This window comes from Caloenas nicobarica, chromosome 3 (genome assembly GCF_036013445.1).
Source record: "Caloenas nicobarica isolate bCalNic1 chromosome 3, bCalNic1.hap1, whole genome shotgun sequence".
Taxonomy (NCBI): Eukaryota; Metazoa; Chordata; class Aves; order Columbiformes; family Columbidae; genus Caloenas; species Caloenas nicobarica.
The window spans coordinates 39,308,171-39,334,921 of record NC_088247.1 but is presented as its reverse complement, the minus strand read 5'-3'; the positions used below and the strand labels follow the sequence as shown (position 1 = coordinate 39,334,921).

The 26,751-nt window shown below is 44.3% G+C and overlaps 1 protein-coding gene across 3 annotated transcripts in view; it reads right to left on the bottom strand.

The window, feature by feature from the left end:
- Positions 1 to 26,751, bottom strand: part of ANKRD6 (ankyrin repeat domain 6) — a 107,578-nt gene that overhangs the window by 2,625 nt on the left and 78,202 nt on the right. For 2 of the 3 annotated variants that reach the window (XM_065631534.1, XM_065631536.1), the window contains 13 exons: positions 23,197 to 23,295; positions 14,967 to 15,065; positions 14,305 to 14,403; positions 10,899 to 10,997; positions 9,760 to 9,858; positions 7,913 to 8,011; positions 7,214 to 7,291; positions 6,320 to 6,424; positions 5,950 to 6,084; positions 5,450 to 5,626; positions 3,546 to 3,698; positions 2,866 to 2,979; positions 810 to 1,137 (listed from right to left, as the gene is read on the bottom strand). In XM_065631534.1, the coding sequence (XP_065487606.1) occupies positions 810 to 1,137; positions 2,866 to 2,979; positions 3,546 to 3,698; positions 5,450 to 5,626; positions 5,950 to 6,084; positions 6,320 to 6,424; positions 7,214 to 7,291; positions 7,913 to 8,011; positions 9,760 to 9,858; positions 10,899 to 10,997; positions 14,305 to 14,403; positions 14,967 to 15,065; positions 23,197 to 23,295 (1,684 nt within the window). Of the gene's footprint in view, positions 1 to 809; positions 1,138 to 2,865; positions 2,980 to 3,545; positions 3,699 to 5,449; positions 5,627 to 5,949; positions 6,085 to 6,319; positions 6,425 to 7,213; positions 7,292 to 7,912; positions 8,012 to 9,759; positions 9,859 to 10,898; positions 10,998 to 14,304; positions 14,404 to 14,966; positions 15,066 to 20,442; positions 20,737 to 23,196; positions 23,296 to 26,751 lie in introns of those variants that run through there. The other variant, XM_065631533.1, reaches the window with a different exon arrangement.

Genomic DNA, 26,751 nt, shown 5'->3' with positions numbered 1-26,751 from the left:
TTTGAAGCTTCTGAACTGATCGACACAGTACAGCCCACATTCATGCTGCCACAAGGGCTCTTGTCTGGTCTTCTGCCCTTCTAGTCTGACAGGGTATCCATGTCCACACCTGTTCACAGTGTTTTGGGGCCCATATCCCACATATTTTACAGAAACCCAGGGCTTCACTAGCTCTCTCCTTGCCTATGGAGACCTGGACATTCTGCCTGTCTTGTCTCTTTTCTCAAAAGCTTCCCTGGCCAAGCACAGAGAGGTGGCTTGAACCAAGGTCTTCCATATCTTTGGGGGGCCACAATCCCTGAATGGGCTTGAATGTTCTCAGCTGGTTTTGTTCTTGTCAAATGAACTAATAATTAAACAGGCTTTTGTTCAAGGAAAAAGTGAGAGGCTTATTCTATATCACTGCAGTTTGAATATTAACAGGAGAAATTAGTATTTTAGGTTCACTTTCTTCAGTAGACTTTGGATAATCTACATGCCTTCCTGACAGACAATGAGGTGGGAGCAATTCTGACTGGGAATCTGGAGAAATTTCAGAAAACAGAGTGATGCAGAGCATCAAAGGACTTGGCTTCAAAGACACAGTGATGTGGAAGCATCAGGAAGAGCCACTGGAATTCCACCCAACCATGTCTTAAAATACGCCCAGCGGCTACCTTGAAGTATATTCTGGTCCCATGACGTTATGCGTACAGGTGGAGGAAAGCACACAGCCAGAATTAATATCTGTGGTATTAAAACAAGTATCCCTCAGTGAACTAGCTCGCCTTTGAATGAATATGACATCAAAGTACCTGACGAGGTCATACCTGATGCACCATCTTGTTGAATGCAAAACTGTTGCCCAAAGCTCTGTTCTGGCATCTGGACTCTGCTCCTTCCCCCGTCTTCCGAGAGGCTGTTTGGGAGCGTGATGTAGGAATGCTGGTGGGAGCCCGCTGGCTGCAGCACGGGCTGGTTGCCTTTGCAGTCCTTGGCACTGTGGGGGTTGTTCTCAGTATCCAGGGTCTCGGTGAGAGACTCGCAAGTGGACAAAGTTGATTTTGGTCTCGACGACCTGGAATCTCCAGAAAGCTTGAGCTCCAGATTCTGAATCTTCAACATGCACCAAGTCTTCAGCTCATCGACCAAGGAATTCTATGAGAAAGAGACTGTAAATTAGATGATCCTGTGATTAGGTCCTACAGTTCCTGGGCTGCTGAGGACATGTGGCAGGGACAAAGAGAAGCAAGCCAGGTAGCTGTGGGCTTAGGCTCCCTGTGCAGATGTGCATGCTGCCACTGGGAATACTCGAAAGACTGCAAATCAGGAAAAACTAAGAACTATGCAGTAGCTAATGAAAGGCACCCTCTTTAGTCCAAGCTACTATCCCTTAGAGTTCCATTTGAAGTAGCAAATTCAAATCCAAGTCCTAATCAACAGCATTTTCTAAGTGCCAGGAACATCACATGTGGTCAAAGCTGCCATTTTTTAGGAGTGAAACTCATATTAGATACTTCTGGGGCAGAGCTTTATACCATTACCAACCTCTGCTCCTCTGTTCACTCAGTGGTAAAGATGAATCCCACACTAAATGACCAATTACTAACAGCTTTCAAATTACAAAGGTGCTTAATAGGTGTCAGCTGCACAGGCATTTGCCAGTAGTCATTTAAAATATGAGCAGCTCTTTTACCCTCTTGTTCATATGACATCACAGATTTAGGTCAGCCCCCCTCATGCACATGGACATTTAGTCCATGCATTTAGTAAAGCCCAACTCAGTTTTTCCAGGAGTTGCAATTAGACCCAAGAGAACAGGAACAGTGGATATCACTTAATGGTAATTAATTTCACTTCACCTGACGTATCATTCCAGCATCTAATTTCTTAAATGGAGATTACAGGGAGATGGAGCACAAGCCCAGTCATTCAGAAGCCAATGTCTCTTATTACTTATGTCTCTTACTATGAAATAAAAACTAAAGCTGCCTTAGTTTGATAAGTACTTTTCTTTGGAGAAAAGTGTTTTGTTGATGTTAGACTGAAGTATCTTGATCAGTAGTTTATGCTGGGATTATCACAGCTGCCAGTCTTTTAACACAGATTTGGAACAGTCTTTCAAAGTCGTGACATTTTACTAGCACAAAATGTATTTCTCAATTCTTAGAATATCAATAATGAAAAAAAAAAGCATTTTAAATTTACCAGTGTGAGTAGAGAAGCTCAAATTTCTTAGTATGTTTTAATGGTGAGCTTTTGCAGAAGCAAGAAGGGCAAGAGCTGGATCTCTACAGAAACAGTTATTCTTGTAATGCTGGTTAAACAAGCATACAAAAAGAACTTGCCTATTGGCAGGAATACACAGCTTGGAGATGGTGCACTGTTGCCAAAGTCTGCAGCCTTTTAATACACGGGGGAAAAAAAGATCAGACAGAGAAGAATGGAGAGATTCCCAGGGCACACAACCATACGGATGAGAAGTAAAAGGCACAACACAGATCTTGGCCTTTGTTCCTCTTTGCAGATGTTCCTGCAGCTGTCCTTTAAGCAAAAGCTAATAGCACAACCATTACAAATTTAGCGGTAGGAATTTTTGCAAAGCACTGTGTTAGAAAGAATATATTTTGTTACGGATCCACACTTCAGACCCACCAAGTTAAATTATGACAGTGTAACTGGATTTCATATTCCCCATTTCTAATGCAAAAGCTCTGCAAATTTGGTTTAGAGATTAAGGGGGTGGATGGGAATAATTCGGTCTCTGAAGCTCTTTTGCCTGTTCCAACAGACAAGATAAATCTCCAGTATTCTCTCTGCCTGCTGGAATGAAACTCTTGAGCTGATCCATCTGAGTGAACAGAAAGTGGCTGTTTCAGGCCCTACCTGCCGTTTCTCCCCCTCATTTTTTTCCAGCTCGGTGTGCTGTTGCAGGCGGTGAAGGCACTCCGTTCTCTCTGCAGACAGCCGCTCAGCCATGAGCTTGTCTAAAACACGAAGCTGTGGAAAAACCCCCACAATTTAGCTGAGATTATCATGTTAAAAACCAAACAAAACTCCCACCTGTGAACCCTGTAAGTCAAAGTACAGACTGTCTTTCAGTCTTCATTTCTAGAAACACTGCCAAGTACCATTAGACGTAGCTTGCAAAAAGGTTTGATCACAAAATTAGCAATTAATGACAATTACATTAAAAATAAAAAATCATTTAGAGGACCTTGAATCTCAGCGCAAACAGAATTCAGCAAGAGGGATTATTACAATTATGAACTGCCCAGCAGTAGGACTGCCCTCTGTCTTTAAGTTTCCTTCTTAGGGCCTCAAGCAGTTTAGAATTATTGTCTAAAGAAGCACCTGAAGCTGCTTATCACATTAAATGTGTTTTTCTCAAGACCTTGGTTTGCAACATTAGATCCCTGTGGAATGTCACAGCTTCCTGGTCTCGAGTATTAGATTTCCGGTTTGTTTTTACAATAAACAAATCATGACAATGAAAACAGTCATTAAGCTTAGGATACGTTACTAATAGCCTCGTGGGCAAGCAGACCTCTGGGTCATGTTCTTACTTGATGTTGAGTTTTGGTTTCCATCTGGCCCAGCTTAACATTCATCTTATCTTGTACGGTCCCAAACTCAGCTTTTATCTCTTCCACCGTTGCCTCCAGCTGATTCTCCAGTTTATTTATCAGGGGCTCACAGCGACATCCGTTTATCGGTGCCTGAAAGGAGTAACACATTTACTTGCTACGTCCCGCTGTCCTCTTAAGAGCACTTGGAACATTATCCCAGCCGCCTCGAGTCAGTCTTGGGCTCTTCTGTACCATGTACTGAGTCTTACCCTCCTGATAACATCGTACAGTAGCTCAGCCAACAGGCGATTAGTTGGAAAAGCACAGACTAGAAAAGGATTGATCTGATTTATACAGGCACATCCCAACACAGAGCAGTGCTGATTTCGCTGGGGCTACAAGCAGCAACGAGCTCAAATCACGTTTGTCACGGTACTGTGTGCGGTACCAGGGGACACCGCATTACAGGCCTATAGCCCATGTCTTGATGCTGTTATTCTGAATTGTAAAAAAAAAAAAAAAAAACCCAACAACAACAATCTGATTTTGTGGATGTGTGTGGTTTTGTGTGCATTTGGTTTTTAACCTAATGCCAATATAGTGCTTATTTTTTCTGTGTACTGTGTGGCAAGGTCTCAGTGCTCCCGTCTGCCTTCACCCTGCGGGGATTCGGCTGTTTCACAAACTGGGGGTTATTCTCTTGGCATGGGAAGGCGGGTGGTTTGTGGAGCACTAGAGAAAACTTCAGAAATACTTTTAATTGAGAAATTCTGTTTGCTATTCAGGGCCTGAGGGCATCAAAGAAGACAGACAAGTAAAAAAGAATGCATTTCAGGAAATACTCTAAGGGAGTCTAGCTCTGTTAAGCTAATCTTTGTGAATAGATTAGGTTTGTACACAAATCCTGTCTGGTCTCTGCACCTTTCTTCCTGCTTCAAAGCTACATCCTACTGGCCCATCCTCCTACCATCAGGTCCCAGGGGCAGGGAGATGTTCCTTTTAACATATGAAAGGTCCTCAAGCCTTCCTGATGTCTGCTATTAGGATAATCTCATAGTACCCCTGTCTGTCTGGAAATTTCCCAAGCTACACAGCAAGATGTTGGAAAATATGGCCAGTAAAACCTTGGAAGTCTGACTTGAGTCATGTTCAGATTTTGCTGGATTTCTTAACTACAGCAAGGGTCCAAGGAGAGCTGGTGGATGGATGTGAGAAGCTGAAGTGAAAGGATTGACCTCTCAGGTCATTTGACAGGAGGATAATATTAAGAAAACAACAATACAGATGTTTACAATGTCTACAGGGTAATTTGCTGACTGTTTTCGTGCTTTTTTATAAATGTTTACTGGTAGATACTTGCGTAATAAAATGAGTAAAATATCAGTCTCTAAACTGCAATAAATTCACATGAGCTGGTAACTCCAGGTTTATTTGTGAACAAATTTCTATACAGCTCCTGCCTCTAGTAATCCTAGAATCCCCAAAGACATGTTGCAATAAACAGAATTGAAACAAAACCTATTGAGCGTATTTAAGCTCTTGGTTTAGGTGGTAAGCTTCAGTGCTCACATACTGCTCTCATTTATTTTCCTTGGAAAAGCTCTTTGCATTTCCTATCAGAAAGCTTAATATTTAGAAAAAATTATCATAAAAATTCTAGTGCCATTTCCAATCACTGTTCACACCTTATCTCCAAAAAGGAAATACTTTGTAGATCAAAACTAGTTAAGCATGTCTCCTTTAACATGCACAAAAGCAGCTTATTGTGTACCAGACTTCAGGCCAAAATGCAGCTGAAGCCCAAACAAGGAGAACAAATCCAGTGTCGTGATTTCATGCCCCTGAGGGTGCAGTCAACCGAGTGCATTTTCTACCTGTCAGCTAACTGTGCCCCGGCTCACCTGCATCACCTTCCCGTCCTTGCCGCGATAGAGCGTGTAGAGCTGGTAGGCTCGGACCTCGTGGGGAGGCGGTGGGGAGGAGCAGTGATGTCTTCTGCTGCGCTTAGGCACGTTCTGCTGGGGCCGAGGGAGCGTCTGCTGGTCAGCTGGGGAGATGGGGTCTGAGAGTGCTGATACCTGCATAAAATACACACGTTTTCCCCGTTTATGAGCCCCCGGTAAACTACTCAGCAAAAACCTGATTAAAACGCCAATCCAGCTACAGTGGCTGGTCACAACCTTGCTGCCAGTCACCACAATAAACAGATTTCTGCGCAAATCTGGTTCATGTGACCCTCAACAGCAGAATTTCCCCTCCAGAAATTGGTGTTGTCTGAAGACTACCCCTGCCCTGTCAGCACCGCGGGGCTGCTGCCCTGACTCTGACACGCTGGCAGGACACCTGCACTGCTGCTCAACAACTATCCCTTCTCTCTCTGCTGTTTTAAATCTACCGATACCTTTTCCTTTGGCTTTTTCTTTTTGCTCTTCTTCCCTTTGGGATCTGGTGAGGCTGACCGAGGTTCATCCTTCAGATCGCTCTTCCTCTGTGGTGGCTGGTCGCTGCTCGGCGTGTCAGCAGCTGAGACGCTGCCCTGCTTGGAGCAAAGACAGGGAGTTCAGAGCAGTTGCAGAGGTGGGCAAAAGGTGCCTTTTCTTCCAGTTCCCAGCTTTAAGCTGCTCTGCACATGAGCGGGTAACTCTTCAGCAGCAAAGCAGGACAGACTGCCTCAGACAGCTGCCGTGGTCATGCACAAGTGATGGCTCCAAATAGATTTAGTCCTGATGGGTTTTATTTAAGCAGATGTAGCTGATAACGCCGGGCTGTACCTTGCTCTGTACCACTTCATCCCGTGGTACCGACTGAGCTCGCCTTTCCTCCTTCAGCCTCTCTCTCTTCTTCCTCAGGCTTCTTCCACGGTTAAAGCGTGAGACCTGAAGGCAGACCACACTGTTATTCAGTGATGTCACGCTCTTTCCTACCACAGAAGCAGAGCAGTAGAGCGGACTTTCTTCACCTCTGCTAAAAGGCAATATATGAAACAGAGTGCACTGCCAGATGGGCGCTGATGTGCCAAGCAATGTGGGTGCTCATAGCTCAGTGGTGGTGTGTTTTCATGGCTAAGTCCATCAGGACACTTTGCCGTCCCTTGGAGAAGGGAGAGCCTCCTTCTGTGTCCTCGGGCTGGTTGCCAAACCAAGGCAAACCCTTTTCATGCAGAGGTGACAAGGAGGAGCAGGGCAGGGATTGCACATGGTCTCATACCAGAATACACAGCCCTCCCATGTGCCTTCCAGCCCGAACAGCATTGTATCATTTCACACACAGCAGCACAGTACAAACAGGACAGATGTCCCCATTTCAAGCAACCACTTTGGGGGTGGGACACGTCTGAGGCAGGCAGCAGAGTGACACAACCCAGAAGCTTTTGGGTACAGGGCAGCTTTCCAACCCCTGGGCCACCACAGGGAACAAATGCCTCTGGCTGCTCCATCCTCTGCCAGTCATGCCAGCAGGACCTCTACCAGCGGTCCATACTGAGCCTTAACCTGCGCTCCTTGCTGCGCTTGGGGGCTGAAAGGCTTCAGGTCAACAGACCTGAGGCCAGCACACAATGAAATGTCAGCACCTTTCACAGTAGAAGGACCAAGGGCTGCGGCCCCTCTAGGTTAACTGGCCTCAATGCCATGCGTGTGTGTGTTGGGGAGAGATTTGTAACGTACCTGTGATGCTTTAGTGAGGAGGAGCGCAACCTCAGGGTTATTGTGCTGTCTGGCAACCTCTAGAGGGGTCTGACCTGCCTGAAAGGAAAAAGAAAATGGCATTTCCTTCAAAACACAAGCTGCTGGAAATGTGGAATTTCTCCACCTGAGGTTAGCACATGCTCTGTGCACAAGAGCACAGTGACTGATTGCTTTCATTTACCCAGATTTAATTCAACTCTAACACCCAGTACTTTCTACCAACACTAGAGAGAGTGTTGAAGAGAGACTGCATTACGAGAGAGTTGGGGTTGTTCAGCCTGGAGAAGACGAGGCTCCAGGGGAGACCTTACAGCAGCCTTCCAGTACCTAAAGGGGATCTACAAGAAAGATGAGGAGGGATTCTTTATCAGGGAGTGTAGTAAAGGCTTTAAACTGAAAGAGGGTAGATTTAGGTTAGATATAAGGAAGAAATTCTTCACCACGAGGGTGCTGAGACACTGGAACAGGCTGCCCAGAGAAGCTGTGGATGCCCCATCCCTGGAAGGGTTCAAGGCCAGGCTGGATGGGGCTTTGAGCAACCTGGTCTGGTGGAAGGTGTCCCTGCCCATGGCAGGGGGGCTGGAACTTGATGATCTTTAAGGTCCCTTCCAACCCAAACCATTCTGTGATTCTACGATTCTAATACAAAATACCAAAGAAACTTGATGTCCTGCTTACATTGTTGACAACAGATGTGTCAGCTCCCGCTTCCAGCAACAGCTTAACCACCTTCCTGTGATTTAGAGCAGCAGCTACATGGAGTGCAGTATCTCCTGCCTGCAAGTTACAAAGCAGAAAGCAACTGTGGAACACACATCCTTGGGTCTCACCCTGCAGAAATCACACCTTCCTAAGAGATGCTCAGAGGTCAAAAGACATAGACTTAACTGATGCAATAACTAAGCTTAACTACGGCTTGGTTAATAAAAAAAGCAGAGGTGGGAGGAGAGGACAGACTGGGGTTTTGAGAAATGCAGCTGGGGCACTGGTGATCTGGTTTAACTAAACCCGAGTGACACACGACACAGCTTGGAGACAGCCCAGCTCCATCACCAGCAAACGGATACGGCATCTGAGGGCAGAACCGGTTTTCCCACCACAACCTTCTCTTTCTTCTTTTTTTTTTTTTTTTTTTTTTTCAGGTTTGATTATTTGGTGCGCAGGTGGTCGTGTATCACATTACTCTAATAATAATCAGGTAAGTACCAGCAGCGAGACGGTTGGTGTTCCCTTAGTAAGATTCCTCAAGAAAAACAGGTTTTGGACCAAAGCCAGGAGGCGATCTGGGTCCAGCACGGACACGCACTGCCCTGCCGTTGTCGTGGCGCAGCGAGGGGAAGTCGGCTGTGATCAGATTTGGGCACGGGTAACAGAGCCAGCAGCTGTTCAAGGGAGACTGGACACGTGCATGTAAATGCCCTCCTGCCCCCTTTGCCTCGCATTTTGCCTGCAGAAAATTTGATCTCCTCGAGCCTAGTGGAAATCTATTGCTTGCTGCTAATGTGGGTGAGGCATGTTCATAAATGAAATCTTTATATGTGTAAATATGGAACAACTTCGGGTGGTACTGGGGAATGAAGGAAAAGGGTGTCTCTGTGTGCTGGGTTCACACCAGATAATCTTAATATTCAGTAGCTCATTTTGAAAGTTAAAGAACTCATTTCCAAATAAAATTACATAGTAAATTTAACATGCTGAAACCCATTTTGTTTGCTGTAATATCTCATATCTAAGAAACAAGATTAAATGTACAGATCAGAAAAGAGCTTTATGGTTCTCAAACACACATGGAAAATTTCCCAGGAACATGAGATGATGCGGTTAAGCACCACATAATCTGTTTATTTTGCAGATTTAACACATTTTGATGTACTAAATTGATTCCTTTCTACCACCCAATTAGGCTATGCTATAGGTACAGCAATCAATTACTTCTCTACAAAACAACTAAGGATGATTAAACCTAGGTTAGACTGATCATTATTTTGTATTCAAAGAATACTTTTTCTTCACTTTTATGTCCTTTTAATTCCCTCTACTGCAAAATGCAGCAAAGTATTCCAGAAGAATTCTCACTTTTGTTGCATCTGAATGTTAGTGACTTCTCCTTCACGATGCCTCTGTAATAGCCGTAGGATCATTAAATCCTAGTTCCAGAGGAGAAAATGGGCCCCCATAAAATGACCGAGCCTCTTGCCCAGTCCTGTTCTGCACAGAACTGGTGAGACCCCAGCAGCACCAACTCCTAACCCTGTTCCATTGCCCCTGTCCCAAACCCCCTTTCTACACCAACACAGGATTACAGAACCTCCTAATGGGCAATGCTTTAAAGAAATGATGCAAACATGATGGCAAAATAATAAACCACTGATATGTCATTACCCTAAGGCTATTCTAAAAAGCTCAGGCATCTGGTGGTCGATTGAAACACAGAGTGAAGCGGGATCACTTGGGCAGGAATCCCTCTTCCCAACAACCAGACGAATGCAAAGGGTGCAGAGTCGCGATGAGGTTCATGCACTGACCTGGTTCTTTTCATGGACAGAACAGAAAGCACTGAGCAGCACCCTAACGATGGGCAAGTGATTATAACGAGCAGCCACGTGCAGACAGGTATCTCCTGCCTGCAAACAGAAACAAAGCTTTGAGCATGTAATCGCAGTAGGAAAGCTTGCACTGGTCATGGTGTTCAGGGATGAAACCATCCTATTAAACCAAAAGGAGCAGTAAATGCCACACATCTCCACTGAACAGCAATGCTGTCTTCTCTGCAGCACAACATCTACTATTATGAGTGGAAAGGTTCAGCGAGAGCTGGGACGAGGAGGGTTAAATTCTGTAACCACTGACGTGAAATGCTGGACTTGTAAAATGCTGGTTTACTGCACTACAAAACCTGGTTTATATGTTCACATTAAATCTGTTCTGAACCCCAAACCAATGTGATTTGGAAACCCAACTTGGTGTCACACATGATGAAGAAAACACAAGGAGTGGAGGCCAGAGCAGCGTCCCCACGAGAGGTGGCACACGCACAACGGAGCTGGGAGCAGAGCCCCACGGGTTCCTATTCCTGTGTGCCTCTGCCCACCTTGTTATCCAGCAGAGTCAAAAACATCTGGCTTCCTTTTGCAGATTTTCTTTTTTCCCTTCTGTCATGCCAGATCCATTGTAAAACAGGAGGAAAGCTGTCTGAAGTTGGAGTCGCCTTGAATCTACCTCACTTGACAGACCAACACAGTATATATTCTCTGTCTCAGTGAGCGCAGGCCTGAAGCCTTTCCCTGCTCTGGCACGAAACCCCTTTAAGATCTCCATCTTTGTGAGTGAGGAGCCCTTTCATAGAACTGCACGACAGTGTGTGGGTCAGGCCATCAGGACCACAAAAAGCAGCAAAGGAGCAGCTGCCTCGGTCTGTGCAACAGTAAAATGCCCTTTGGCTCCTTCCATCCGCACTCAAGAGATGGGTACAAAGCATTGCATCGCTCAGTCCTACCAAAAACATCCCTGAACATGATGTATACAATGGTTTGTTAGTGGTTTTTTCAATAGCATTTATAATAAAAAATCACAGTTTAAAGCATTTCCGAGTATTTCTACAAGTTAAAGCAATACAGCTAAAACAAAGACACATAAAAATGAACACATTCTTTTCGAAACTCACGTTGTTTTTGAGGTCTGCTCGAGATCCTCCAAGTAACAAAACACGAGTGCTCTGGGAATGGCTATTCTGGCAAGCCAGGTGAAGGGGTGTGTTACCTGCCTTAGAGAAATACAGGAAAATATAAAAGCCGTATCCAGAAAGTGGACACAAGCATTCAAAAGTAAAACCTCGTGGGTTTTCCCACATGAAGATCCACCCAGGGGTGGGAAACTGCCACTGTTATTTTCCCATAGCTCTGAGCTGAATGAACCTGGAGACTGAAATACCCTTTCGTGCTGGAAATTATCTATCTGGGATAGTAAAGGCAGAAACTGGACAGTCTAACAGTATCCACGTTGGCCAAATCTGTTTGCAGGAAGCAAACACTCTGGAAATCGTGTGACAAGGGTCACAACAATTTCTGTTTCCTTGCGATGGTAACATAAACCAGCTCCAAGTGTGGCTGGGTCAGCAGGTGCTCTCACAGGGCAGGATGCATATGTTAGGCTATCAGGAAGCTTTGATGTTCAGAAAACCATTTTTACAGAGAGAAATCAAAAAAGAGTTTGCCTGTATATTCTCTTTCTAACACCGTGAAGGATTTTATTGGTCTGTCAGGTTTTTCTGACAGCATTTGGCTTTTGTCGGCCTGAAAATATTTGGGGGTTTTGGCTCTTGCGAATTAGAAATGAAACCAGCCCAGGTACAAAGGTTTCCCATGCTTACTAGGCTGCCTGTTCACCTTGATTATATCCTTTAATTTGTCCCCCATGCTTTCAAGACACAGATCAAAGCTGAAGGGTTTGAATTACAAAGGGCCAATTCTTGAATGTCATCTTAGGTTCCATATTACAGAGTATTTCAGGCCTGAATGTAGTCTCCGGGCTGTGGCAGACACAAACATTTTCTTTCTCAGCTAAATTGCTTTTAAGTGTCAATTTTTTTTCTTCCTAAGTTCATCTCTGAAAAGCCCCTGCCATGCCTTTGCTGTTTGGAGGGTCAGCACTGGTTGGAAGGCAGAGATGTCCTGTGCGGTGGGTGATGTGCAAGGACCGGGATGCTGAGAAAAGTCCCGGTGCAGGTGTCGGGGGTCAGGGCTCATTACAGAGGCTCATCTGGCCCATCTCCCATGGGGTGACATCTCTCAGCAGCTTCTGTGAGGTGGTGAGTGGGGTCTGAGTGGTACAGATCTGGGGGTCTTCACTGGTCTAATGCATCTTCACTGAAACGTACAGACTGATGGGAGGATCTAAAAAGAAGGCTGCGACCGATCTCATGGGATGATCTATCACAGCAGAAGAGTTTTTATGAAGCAAACTTGACAGAAAATAAACTGCATCTGTAAGGTGATTGCTGCACAAGAGGACTACAGCTACTCAGGTGGTTTACCCATATGTTGTCCCATTCTTCAAATGCCTGCCTGACTTGCCTTTAAAATCCCAGGTGTCTCATCTGGCCTCTGCTTTTCACTTAATATAGAAGCTGTCTTTAATTGCATTGCTTTTTTACATACTGTGCTCAGGGTGCTGTGCTGTGAGAAGTGCATCCATACAAGCGCTCCCCAAGCAGTCGCAGGAGATATTAACCAGGAGTTACAGAAAACATAAAGCCAAATCCCTCCTGTCTTCTGCTGCTTAGCAGGGTTTGGCGAATCTAGCAGCCCATATCTGCCCCATCCAGCCAAAATCGCATGATGTGCAGGTGTAAGTCAACACCACGTATGGTGCTCCTGCCCATGGCACTCAGCCCTGGCTGCCAGAAAAGCCATCACAAAGACTATGCCTTGTTTCAGTAACAGAAAAAGTTGAGAGACCAGATATACCATTTTGGGATTAAGCAGAATTAAGCTCTTCGTTGTTCTTGAAAGCAGAAGGAGTAAAAGCACGTGCACATGTGCAAGTATGCACAATTTCTGCATTTTTCACCAGCTCCTGAGAAAAGATCTTGTCCATTAAAAAACACTAAGCCAGTGAAATGCAAAGGTAGAGGATTGTGCGGGTAAGACATCAAAGACCAGTGCAGGAGCTGCTCACGCAGTATTAAAGTCTGCCAGTCATATTTCAGACATCGACCTTGCTGAGCTGCTCTGTGCACATACTTTCCCAGAGACATTGTCTCCAAACAGTTGAGATATGCTGTATTGTAAGATAAATCTGATACCGTGAGGCGTCCAAGCATGCAGGAGAACCAGACTTGCATCTTAAGCCCACACCTTTGTACATCATATACACGGCCATATGGAGTATAATGGTTCACAGGACTATAAAGTCAAGCACTATTGTCTGTTACATGTAAGCATGGGAAGTTGTCTAAAGTACCTCTGATACAAAACTAGGTGAACATTATAGCAAAAAATAATTACAGAAAACAAATAGTGGAAGTTGGAACAATATAAAAGAAGGAATACACATAAAATAGTATCAAAGATGAGGTAAGGACAGACCACAAAGTGACGACATCTGTACAAACGTATGCATATATTCTGCATATATGCACACATGCACATACAGAAACACTATGCCCAGGCAATGTGCCCTTTTACTCCAAATCTTGGACTTCGGCCATCCTGTCTCCCTTCTTCCCTTTCTTTGCTAGTCCCTTTCAGTTGTTGGTTTAGAGCCACATTTACCAAAAAATGCTCAGAGATCCCACAAAGCCACCCCAAAGCTCTCTTGCCTGTAATGACGGACACGGCACTAACATGTGATCTGACGACCCATCAGCATAGGATCCAAACCTCGACTCAGCCCACACTGTCAGCTGCTACCACCATTTCCTAGACTATTCCATTAACCGTTGAATCAGTGAATTGAAGACAAGTCTCCCACAGGTATTACAATTAGAGTGGAACTAAAACCCCTTGCTTTGTTCTTCTTTCCTCTAAGCTGCTCTGAAGGTACTGTAAATACCAAAAAGAAGATAATCCAGGTTCATTACAAGATTTTGGTAGGAGCCTACACTCATGTATTATGAAGAACTTTCTATCAGAATATACACTATTTTTTCCCCTCTATGGCTTACATCTGTTTGGCTGTTTAATTTCTGGAAAAAAAAAAATATTTTGAGTGCCGTTTTCCTATTAGTGCGATTCATTTTCATTTTAAATCACACCAATCATAATGAATCAGCTTGGTATAAATTCAAGCACCGTGGAGATTTCCACAGGAATTGCAGTGCTCCTCAGTTATAATTACTGTATAATTCAACGCGCTATTGAGTCCCTCCCGCATCAGCTGCCAAAATATGAATTTCTTAATGCCTGTGGAGGAACCATCCAGGCGTAATAAATACAACAGAGAAAAAGAAGAAAAAATCCCACTAGGAGCTGGTCCCCCACCTGCTGGGAAACGCCATGGCGAGAAATCTCCAGTGCTGAGAATCAGCCACGTTACACCAGAACCGAAAGCTCCTCCTGCATGGGTCTCACCTTGTTCTTGGCAAGAACGTTGGCTCCTGCTTTAACGAGCACTTTGGCAGACTGACTGAATCCATGCCAACAAGCTTCATGGAGAGCGGTGTTCCCATCCTGAAGAGCACACACAAGAGGAGAAGGTGAGTTTGCTGCGTCCACACGCACAGCGACGCTACATGCAGAACGCAGCAGCTGCACGCCCCGCCTGGTCACTTAGAAAATAAAACATTTTCCTCTCCTTCTAGCTTATTTTCTATTTTCTTTTTAGAAGAGAAAAATATTGTTATTTCTTTTGTTTGGAACTTGGAGTTAGTTATATTTACTCCCAAACTAAATTTACAGCCTGGGATTCTCAGGTTCTGGGATAATCAAGGGCAACTGTGCCACGTTTTGCATAAGGCATAATATGGTTGTACATTTCTTTAATTCCTCCCTTAATGAGTTGAGACCAGACTCTTAAATCAAAAACTATCAGCCTGACATTAAAGAAAAAAACCGCTAAATCAGTAATTTATATGAAAGAGATGGTACAGCTTTTTTTCCAGTGCAACTGCTCAGATTACTTTCAAAGCATTAGATACTTACTCAAGAGTATAAACCATAACTTTCTCTCTGAGACCTTAACATTACTGTCTGGCTATGCTGCCATCCCACAGGTCTTCGCTTTTGCTTGTTACCTTGTCTTGTCTGTCCAAAGCACACCCCTCTTGAATCAGGGTTGCTATAACATCGGTGTTCCCTACGACAGCAGCCCGGTGCAATGCTGTCTGATCACCCTGCAAAAAGAAGCAGATTTGTCATCGGTACCATTCCCACCTCGTTTTGACTCAATGCAAATGCGCACCATACACAAGGGCTGCATCTTCAACACATGTATTGTTTACATCTAAGCTGCCTTTGAAAACAGTCCCCGTAAACAACTATCATTAAAGTTTCCAAGATTAATTAAGTTGTTGAAAGTGTCAAAGAGCTACAAAGCAACTGTTTAGAGAAGTTTGCAAGTCATCACAATCCCTCACACAGTGCTGAAGCGTTCTGAAAATATCATAGTATTAGAAGGCTGTGAATCTAACACAGCTGGCTCTACGTATCTAGTAATCAACATTATCTGTAGGGAACTAAAGGAAATTACAGGGAATGATTACATTCATCACAATGTTCCTCCAGTACTTGCACTAACTGGATGAGGCTCTCCTGCTTTGGCTCCGATTGCTCCATCAGCCCTGCTTAGGACAAGGAGCATGAGATGAGATGGGTCTCTTCAGCACCTCTGATGAATTTACCAATTAGTGCTAAAAGCGGAGGCAATTTTATGAGGAGCGCAACTGCAAGTCCATCAACTTATTTCATTCAAGCAACCGACTGATCCTGAGGTCCAAGAAATTTCCATTTCTCACTGACCTGCCACATAGCAGCAACAAGCAAGTTTCTTACATCCATTTATATCCTTTTGTCCAAGTTTCCAAAAGAAATTATGCCGATGCAGTCATCTTGCCTGACTGCCCATGTGTTTCCCCTCTAACAACTGTTGAACATGTTTTCTGAGCTAGAGAGCCCAAGATTAATTTTCTACAAGCCTTCCAGAAACTGAAGACTAGGGAGACGCAAACTGCTGGTGCTGCCCATCAGGGCTCATCTTTATATTTTTACGTGCATGTTGGTGAGACCATGATAAAAGAGAGGGAAAAGGAGGATTTCTGCAGCAGCGTGTAGGGATATAAGACACCAGCCGATGGGAAAATGAGCTGCAGTAGCTCCACTGCTGCCACAACAACCAGTCTTGGCTTTCCTTTGAAGTTGCTTTGAACCTGCGATGCTGAAGCGCAGCCGGAGTCCAGGCACAAAGATTGGCCTCAGAGCGGCACACGGCCTTTTTGGGGATGAATAAACAGAGCGGGAATCCAATCTACTTGTGCTTATCTAGACAACGGTCACCAAAAACACATGCAGGGCAGAGATATGCAATGTATCCCGAGGAAAAAAAAGCTAGTTCTAAATAGATACAAAATTTCCCTGCTACAAATCTTTATCAGATAATACCATATCATATTAAACAGTAAAACTAGAGGAATTTCTGTTTTTTCTGTCCTACAGTCTACAAGTCTTTAGATAACTGTATAATTTGAATAATTTGTTTTCAAAGGCAATTGGCAGCTGATTTAAAAATTGCTCTTGGTGGGGTTCTTCTGTGCTAATGACACCAAAATAGTTACTAATCCACAAGTGAAAGAGCATTGCCAAACACAACCTGTCAGTAACCCTTGTAATGCCAACCGCCGCCACCAGTAAATCATTCCATTGGCTTAAAATCATGAAGTGGATTTTTTAAAATTGTGTTGAGGGCTTTTTTTTTTTTTTTTTTAATTTGCCATCTACGTTTTGTCTCTAGAGGTCACATATTTTTGCTTTTGTTCTGGTCCCTATTGAGACTGGAAATGTATTTTAAGAGATTTTGAACAAAGACAATAACTGTTCCAGGAGCTGGGACTTTCAGAAAAACATGAAGTACTGGAAAACTGACAGCACTGCAAGTTCTCTGAACTTGCATATTTATTCCAAATTTAAAGATGACAAAAATGTTTTTTAAAATGTCCAAAATACGCCATCTCACAAGTGCAAGTGCCGGATAGTTGCCAGTGACCATTACTGCTCAGAAACCTGCTTGCTAACAAGCCAGGGAAGAACTAAACACCCTTTTTTGATAACATTTGGTACTGATGACTGGCAAAGCTACTGCAGCCATGGGTAATGTGGGCAGTGCAAAGGTCATTTTATCTGATGAACACAAAGTGGAAAGCAATCCGTCAGCCTATCCCTGCCAACTGGTATTGCTGCACCAGCAAAACTACAGGAGATAACATAATAAAGACTAAAACAAGATGACAACTGCCATTGCGATGGATGGAGCTTGAACAATGAATGGTTGGTTCCTGCTTCCTTACTGTCTGGAAAATTGATTGTGGAGAAGACCAAACTAGGGGCAGGGATGCACTGAATTGGATTTAGTTTGTAATTAAGGATATCTTTGCTAGGACAGTTTAAATCAAGGCTGTTCTTGTCGTTAGTGCAACCCCACCACAGTAATTGCGGTGAGGTCAAAGGCCCTTCAGCTTCTTAGCGTTTGTAAATATGACAGCTACTTCTCATGGCACCTCAGTTAAACTAAAACCAAACACATATTTGGAAAGCGGAAAGCACGCCTCGCTGCTGCAGGAGCAGGTCTCTCCTGGGGAGCCCAGCCCATGTGCTGGGGGTGAAATGGAAGCCTGGGTAGGTGATGGGACACAAGTCCCACAGACGGCAGGCTCAGGTGCCCCCTGCCCAAGGTGTGGGCTTTGGTGATGACACCTTTCCTATACAAGCATGGGGAGAGCCAAGCATCTAAGAGTAACAGGTCCAACCAGCACCCTGACCAGGTAAATAAATACCTCATCCATGTAAGAGGGAGTGTCAAAGGATAACTTGAATCCTGCCCCACCTGAACTGAGGCACCTCCCAGTGAAAAGATGGCAGGCAGCAATGTCCTGGTGAAGGTCCCTACCAGCGCCAGGCCTCTCTGCCAGCAGGGCAGGACCCGGTTGACCATTCCCTTGGACCTCAGCACACACGTTAACCTGAAACCGCTTAAAGTGTTCTGGAAGCTGAACCACCAGACTGCGGTGGCCTCTGTGTGTGAGTCACTGAGCGACCCAGCCACAGATGGCAGAGCCCACCTGTAAATACCCCGGTCTGCACCACGGTGCTTCTAACCTGGCTTGCCTCCCCACCAGCAGGGGTGCAAAGCCCTGTCTTGCCTCCTACACAGTCAGAGAAAACAGACGAGTTATGGTTTTTTTCACAGCATGAATTTTCAGACAGTGTAATCACCAACTCATGTTATCTTTTTATTAATTGCTAAAATAACTGTCTCTGAAAGCACTCATCAGAACTCTGCCTTTAGCAAGGCATTAGGGGGCTGTTCCAGAGCCTCAGAGAGCAGTTACACCAGTAGACGTGTATTAACTGCCCAGACTATTATGTTGGGCACAATTTATGATCCTATTTGTAAGTGATTTATGCCTTAGGAACAGACCACAGATCAGTAGCAATGAAGATAGAGAGAGAACTCTAGTGCTGTGTCACACAAATGTGACCTTGATAGAAACAACAGAGTCTGCCTAAATGTAGACGTGGGCCCACAGCCAAAAAGGCACTTAGGTGCTTAAGGGAGGCTTGGTAGAAGTAAGGCACTTAAGTCTACAACAGTGTGTCTTAAATTCCCCTCCTCAGCTGCTGCCTAGCCCTGAAAGCAACTCGAACTCAGTCGTTTCCACCTCAACAGCCCGGACATCTTGGCTTGCACGCTGCCATGTGGCACTGCAGTCATGGTGGCAACAGAGGAGGTCCTTGTGTAGAATCATAGCACCCACCCAGCCCTGTCATGGCCCCTAACGCCCATTATCTCCCCTTCTCTCTCACACACTTGCTGGAAGAAGCTCCACGCAAGTTGCAGGTACACCCGCCACCCTTGGAAAGGAGCCCAGCGGAGGAGGTGGCCACTGGCTCTTCTGCAGAAGCCCAGAGGTTACGGTACTCGCCCAGCTTGTCTTGCCATGAGACCATTGCTGTGTTGAAAGTGCTCCGATTTTAAGAAAAATCTCAGTATTCACTGGGCTAGAGAGAGGGAGATGTTGGTGGGAGACTGGGATGTGGGCTTGCACGCCCTGCATGCTCTACTTGTAACAGGGCTATTGGACAGCGGGTACGTTTCCAAGGGGTGAAACCGTGCTCTTCACAGAGACCTTAAACGCCTGCTTTCAGGAGAGAGCTATAGGCTGGGGGTCCTGAAGAAAGGCAGATACCTAAACCTTGACCTTCTCCATAGATTTTGGCATTACCACTTCCCTTTAGCACTTCTGCATCGGCTGGGCCGGTGGCGCTCGCTCAGTGTCCTGGTGTTTGCAACTAACTCCTGGAGTTTCTTCATTTGCTGACTAACTTGAAGTAGTGGATGCAACCACTGGGACCAAGCACCTAGGAACTGGATAGGCATCTATTTTACACCTGAAGTTCACCCCAAGGGAAAGGAAACAACACAAGCAACTTACAAAAAGCATTCAGGTAGATTTTAGTACTTCTGCCAGCTTTCCTGGGATACTGGACTCTCCATCATAGACTCTACTGCCCAAATTTAATGATATTTGCTTTACCCTAGTTTGTAATACATGTTACTTTTTCCTTTTTCTGATTTAAACAAAAAAATCTATAACCAGCATATTTTGTTTTCCTGCACAATCCTATTCTCCAAAGCATCCATCAGTTGTACGATATCCTTTAAAGCCCCTCTCCAGTGTCGTGTTTTCCTCCTCACTGTCTTTATATGTTTGCAGCAATCACCCAACTGTCATGCTACAAGAGAATTGCACCAAAATAACCAGCAAAAACTCACGCCTTCCATCCCTGATACGAAGTGCTGGACGGCACTTGCAAAGTCTTATACTATTAAATCAAACCACTAAATTCACAGTAGAAAGTGTAAAATTTTTTAAAGTTAAAATATAACTAAGTGTTAAATACTTGCAGGAGCATACAAGCATATGTGGACATCCAGAAGCAGCTGTACAAAAGGCAACTGATTGTGCCTTCATGTTTCTTAATGTTACTGTGCTGCTCCCTCCTCCTTTGCTAAAGAAAGGCAGTCACCGTGATACACAGTAAGAATAATTTCATAAATGATGATGCATGACCAGCAGAAGTGAGCAAGGCATGAAAAAATAAACATGAAGGAAACAAATTACAGCTTAAATGAGACTGAAATGGGAGTGTAAGAATAAGCCACTTTGCATATTTATTATACATTCAGCTAGAAATGATTAGGAACCCCAGGTTATTGTACCATTTGAAATTAATTTTTCTGCCTCTTAAACCGGAGCTTCCAGAAGAGAAGTTTCGGGGCCTCAGGCCTTTGTTTGAAATTAACTTGTTTTCTCCATCAGACTTTGAGAGTGCACATGCGGGGCAGGAAACTCGACGCAGAGCACCCAGCGCAGAGCCCGCCATGCCCACCATGCAGTCATGCACCGCAGCAGAGCTCGGTCATGCCCCAACGCTTCGCAACATGCAGCCATGGCAGACGTCAAGCTCAAGGCAGGGTTGATGCACGAGATTTCTAACCTCCTTCTCTCTTTCTGATCTTCTAGGTTCCTTCCTAGCCTTTCTCTTCTGGTTTCTCTTATCTTTTTCGTCCTTGAGTTCCTTCACCGGGACAACTTTCTCCTTGACTATTTCTGAGGTGTGGGCTGTATGGATACTCATTGACCACTCAGAGATGGCACTGGGATCCCAGAAAGAGTTGTCAGTATTGGCGGGGAGAAGGAAGGAGTTAGCTCCCGGGGTGGCGTACTCTACAGAGCTGGACTCCACCGGTTGGAATTCATAATAATCCCACTCCAGGCCACTGGAGGTCATTCTTCAACTAATTCTTACGGTTCTTACCGTGTTTTAAAGAATGTATCTGCAGAACATGAAGTGAGTGTTTTAATCTCTCCACAACATTTAGCGACTTTTAAGTTTCTGCTTATCATGTGGCAGATGAAAAGTCAGTTTTGCATTCATTCATTAGCTAAAGAGAATAAACTCCAAAATGAAATGTTTAGGATTCTCTTGTTATTTAGAAAAATAAAATACAGGCCATCTTATTAGAACCTGGAGATTTTTTTTTATGCTATCACAGCAATGCCACAGACAAAAAACAACTAAGTAATTTATTTTGCAATTAAATATGATACTCCCCACTCTCATGAGCGATTTCATCTCTGAACCTAAATCTGTGTTCCTGAAAAACAGCAACAAAACGTACAGATGTTAATCAACGCTTGAAACTAAGATGTCTTCACTGCCAAATAAGCACACAGTAAAAGTGACCAAAGGCATAATCAATAGATTGCAACTAAAAGAATATGAACGTATTCTGTGGGGCGTAAATAAAGTATAAAAATTAACTATACAAGGAGAAATCATAAATAGAAAACCTTCTTTGAAGACCTATGTAAAAGGAAAGCAGAAATATTTTAGTTAATACCTTCCACAAGCAAAAACCCTTCATTTTGAGTTTTAGCCATCCTTCTCCTCTGAGACAAATCCAAACACACACTCTGAGACTCAGCAGCTCCTGAGGCTCTCCTCAAGCCCAACCAAATTACTGGTACTGAATACAGAGCTAAAATCAAAACACATTTTAAAGAAACAGTATCTGTGAATCAAGCATGAATCTATTCTGTTCAGATTAGTCACCACATTTAGAGGTGGTATCCAGGTGTCGTGAACAAAGCCCCTGAGAAGTTTGCAAAGCAAGTGAAATAGGTCTTCTATGAGCTGTGTATTTCTACAGTGCAAGACTCTTTGCTAAACGGAAATGAAGCTAAACACTGATTTACTGGGGGTTTTTTCCATTATGGCTATCATATTTACATATAAACAGCCTAGGTTTTATTCCTAGAGGATGACAAAAAAAACCCCAGACTTACTCAAAAAACAGTTTTCACAGAAAACAAATTTGTCCAAATCAGTGGACGCTCTTGCATTCTTGGAGCAGCAACTTGCTTTTCTCAGGAAAACAGACTGTACTTGTAAAGTACCTGCAACTTTGTCTTAAATATCTGGTGAACCATTTTTGCTGGGAGGAGTCAAAAAACATACTCAAGATACATCCGAATAAACTGATACTCCCATTATATTTGCAAATCTGCTGTGTTTCACAGGCAGGTGTAGGGAAATACTAAATAGTGCAGGAAGCAAAGTTTCTCCCTAGAAAAACAAGTTTCCCAGTAAAAAGCTGGCTGCACCAGTACCCCAGTCCTAAGCCTGTCAGACAGACTGCTCAGGTCTCACAGTGAAGCAGCTACTCATGCAGAGAAGGAAACCAGTTTTCCAATTTCTATAGGTATTTAAGACTCTCTAGATTGAAACAAATGCCTGAGGGGATTTTCAAAAGGCACCTGGAGATTTCAAGTGTCCTTTTAATAGCCATACAGGTGCCTCTACTAACCACCTTTCGACCTTTAGGTCCTTTGAAGAATCTTCACCTTATTTATTGCAGGGGGAACAAAAGTGACCCTTCCTCAAACTTGTTCCAGCATGCTATCGGAAGTTAGCAACAAATCTGAAGAAGTCATGGTTATTCAACTGCTGTTGCACATTTCAGCCTACTCCTTTATCCATCAGAGTGAGGTAACTAAGACCACATCACTGGTCACCTCAATGCACCTTAAAGCCTGGTCCGAAATTAGAATTATTCTCCTGGAAAACCAAGAAATTCCAATGACTTTGATACCTTACCGGATTAAAACAAACTACCATTTGCTAAATTCAAAGCAGGTTTCATTGCGCTGATGCTTCGCTACACAACAGCCTCACAGATGCGACCACCCCCACATCAAATGCAAGTGCCAACAAGATGATTTCCCTGCGATGCTGCACGGTGCTCCAGGCAGCTGCTCTACGCTCTATACCCTGCGGCATGTGCTACACAAAAAGCATCTCCCACTTCAGGCAAACATCGCAACGGATTGTGTCCCCTACCTGATATCCTCCAGTGGGTTCCCATCTGCTACAAGCAGCTCTTATTTCATTTCTGCACCAAAAGGCAGATGATGACTCTCACTGCTACTCACACCAGCCTGGTGCAACCAGAGCTCTTATAAAGAGCTCTTGAGCATAAGGACGAAGATATTCATTGAAAAACACCACATTTGACTTTGTCTCCCATACAGTTTTTCATCTTTGAATTAGAGGCTACATCTCCAAATTAGAAAATACAGAGACAGATTTCATTTTCATTTAATCCTACTTCAAAGAAGTGAAGGTCTTCTCTTATTTGCAAATGACCCTCTACCCTCCACCCCAAACAAGAAGGTTGTATCTACTTACATCATCCTGAATATCCAGGTCACAGCCTGCCTTCAACAAAAGCTGGACAACATGGAGATGACCCTTGTGGGCAGCAAGATGCAAGGGGGTCCGGCCATGCTATGAATGAGAAGAAAATAAGAATACTTTAAGGTGAATGTTTATGTATGGTTCTTGACCAGGATTTTATCCTCTTTTCCTTGTTCTTCTGTTCATATTTCTCTCTCTGAAGCCTGCACTAGCAGCAACTGGCATATATTTGTGTACGCTGAAACTCCTCCTCCCCCTTCTACGACATTGCAGTTTATCCCAATGATACTCTACAAAAGACATATTATATTCACATAAGGATACTTCCTTAAAAATTCACATGCGGCTTTCTGTCCATGCCCAAAGAGAATTATTTTGTTTCTGTCCCTCTGGAGCGCACAATTGTCAACCACTTTCAACTTCTTTCTGTACAACAAAGTTGCACTAGCAGGCCAATTCCTACCTTGTAATGGGTACCGTCTTTGTGATAGAAATAAGAATGACTGGACTGTTGGGTATGACGGACGCTCCCCCTAAAAGGAATGGAAGATTTGTAGTCGCTCTAAGCAACAAACATCCTCATTTTGCCAAAGATCTGTCAGGTTTTTTTTAGACAATACTTATTTTTAAACATTACCAAGCTCTAATCCACATGAAAGTAAGAGTATAAAATAGTAATGAGTACTTCAATCTATACTGTAATCAAGGACAGTATCCTAATAAACACCTGTATCATTAAATATCGATTTCTTCATGACTGCTGCTGTGTTTGTCTGTTTTTCCACCCAAAGATTTACCCTGCAAAGGAAGATAAACAGCCCTAACACATCACCTACAGAAGGAGCAAGCACCTCAAAAGCTGGCTGGCTACTAGTGGCCTAAAGTAAGCAGAAGGTAACCAGCACCTTTCTGAGATTTTTAAGTAACTTTCCCAGTGGGAAAGCTACTTCAGGTAAATAAAAAAACAAGCTCAGGACAGGATTGTCTTCACTGAGCAAAGCCCATACCTGCGTAGCTGGCAAAGCCTCAGGAATTCAGCCTCTTCAGAGCAAAAAGGAAAACCAGTGTTGAAACCACAGACTAGCTGTGGACAAGATGTCTATGTCATTACTGACTAGTTGTGCTGTGCTTTGAAAATGTTAAAACGCTGATTAATTTGTTCAGCCTGGAGAAGAGAAGGCTCCATGGAGACCTTATTGAAGCCTTTCAGTACTTAAAAGGAGCCTACAAGAAAGATGGGGACAGACTTTTTAGCAGGGCCTGTTACAACAGGACAAGGGGTAATGGTTTTAAACTAAAGGAGGGGAGATTCAGGTTAGACATGAAGAAAAAATTTTTTACAATGAGGGTGGTGAAACACAGGAACAGGTTGTCCAGAGAGGTGGTAGATGCCCCATCCCTGAAGACATTCCAGGCCAGGCTGGACGGGGCTCTGAGCAACCTGATCTAGTTGCAGATGTCCCTGCTCATTGCAGGGAGTTGGACTAGGTGACCTTAGAAGGTCCCTTCCAACCCAAACTATTCTATGGTTCTATGAACTGTCCTACGTTATTGATCTGAAGGGCCAGATCTAAGGGAAAAGTCCTCACCCATTCTGACAGACATAGTTTCCCATTAGTAGCAGCAGCTCATTCCCATGTGGGAAACTTCCACTCCTGCCCCACTGAAGGCGTGGGAAGGGCTCGCGTTTTGCTGTCACCATTGTCCCAGGGTGCCACCCAGCCTCCTGCTTGGGTGCTTCTTGCTCAACCTGTCCCTATGGCAAAGGGCACCGAGCTGCACTGAGCTCGCTTTCTTCTCCATCAGCCTGGAGGACAGCCAGGCCGATGTCGCTGTTCCAGGTAACTCAATAGCAGGAGGCATAAAAGTCTCCAGGCAACATGGCGGGGGGAGGGAAGAAAAAAAAAAAAAAAAAAAAAAAGGAAAAAAAAGAAAAGCCAGATTGACAAATCATTCCTGGCTATGAACAATATGTTTGGATTATGAATATGTGCTCCAGCATGTTCAGGTTTATGGGTTCTGACTTTCTACATTACTTAATGGCAATGAGTAAATCACCTAAACCGGGTGTCTCACTTCCCGGCAGGTTACTAATATATCATGAAAACAATTTATTGCAATCTGTGCACGGAGCAGAAAAAATCCAAACAAACCCAACTTTAAGCCAGGTCATGTACTTTAAAAGGAAAACAGCGTTAACTACATTAATATATCCCAGCAGGGAAACTTTCTGATAACCATCTCTAACCACTGAAAAAATGCTGAGGTGCAGCCAAAGGTACCGTGTTAAAAATAAACTGTGAAAGCAGAATACGAGTTTATTTCAATCAGAGGGACGTTTTCCTCACCCAACACCCTCTCCTAGGCAATCACCACAGCGAGTGTGCCCGGTGGCAGGGCGCGAGCACAAGACGTGGTTGCAAAACCACAGAAGATCCAGATCATGCAGCCTTCACCTGCCAGTTCAGTGCCTTAAGGCACATTAAAATAAAGCTGCCTCGGGGAACTGGCTTACCCGGAGGAGGCTGCCCTCACCCCGGGGACCACCGAGTTCTCCTGTCACTGGGACCAACCCCTCTGCTGTTCTCAATAGCTGGGCAGCCTCATGGCCAGGCACAGGAGATGGGTGCTGGAGGAGGAGACGGCACTCACTCAAGGAGGCCACCATGAATCTGTGTTTTCCCTGGCAACAGGACAGAGGGTGAGGTGTCGGATCAGCAGGCAGAGAGGAAAGCCACCGGGCTCGGGAAGGGCAGAAAGAGTGGAGGCTGGCAGAGAAGGCCGCCCTGTTCCAGCCCCTCCAGTAAGCGACACCAAGCACCATCACGTCCTCAGTGCCACCGGGAACAGGAGCCAACGCAAAGCAACATTGCCTGGCTGCTCCTGTCACTTGGTGAACAGAGATTCACAAAACTGTGCATTTCCCCTGTCATCATCCCCAAGCATTCAGAAAATTCGGCCAGGTCCCCAAAACTCAAGTTCTTGTTTTTTTTTAAAAAAAAAAAGGTGTTGAAACTGAAGGCTAGAGAATTATATTTTGGCTTTTTATTTCAGAGGATTTGTGTGTTTCAAGATTCTCTATCCAAAAAAACAGGGTTCACAGGCATCCCACCTACTGGAGACTCTTAGAGAAAGACCTTCAGAGACCACAGCTACCGCATATATGCAGTCCTTGAGCTTTTCACTATAAAGTGACACTATAAAGGAAAACTATGACCCTGCCTAGGATGGGAGAGTGGGAAGGAGGATCAAGTCCAGCACATTACACTGATTAGAGGCTCAGGCTTTTGGAAGAGCACTGATCCTCTCAAGATTAATCATAACCCTGCAAGAACTGACAATGCCAGATTTTATTTTTCTTCCAAGTAACATCAAAATGAGAGCAGAGATGGGTGGAACAGCTGTACAGTGTTCCAGTACGGGCAATGCAAACACTGGAAAAACACTCCCACCCACCTCTCCACACGAACATATACATATGTATGCACGTATCAATTCACAACTATACAAGGGGATCTGGGTGCCTCTCATGCTGTGATGACAAAC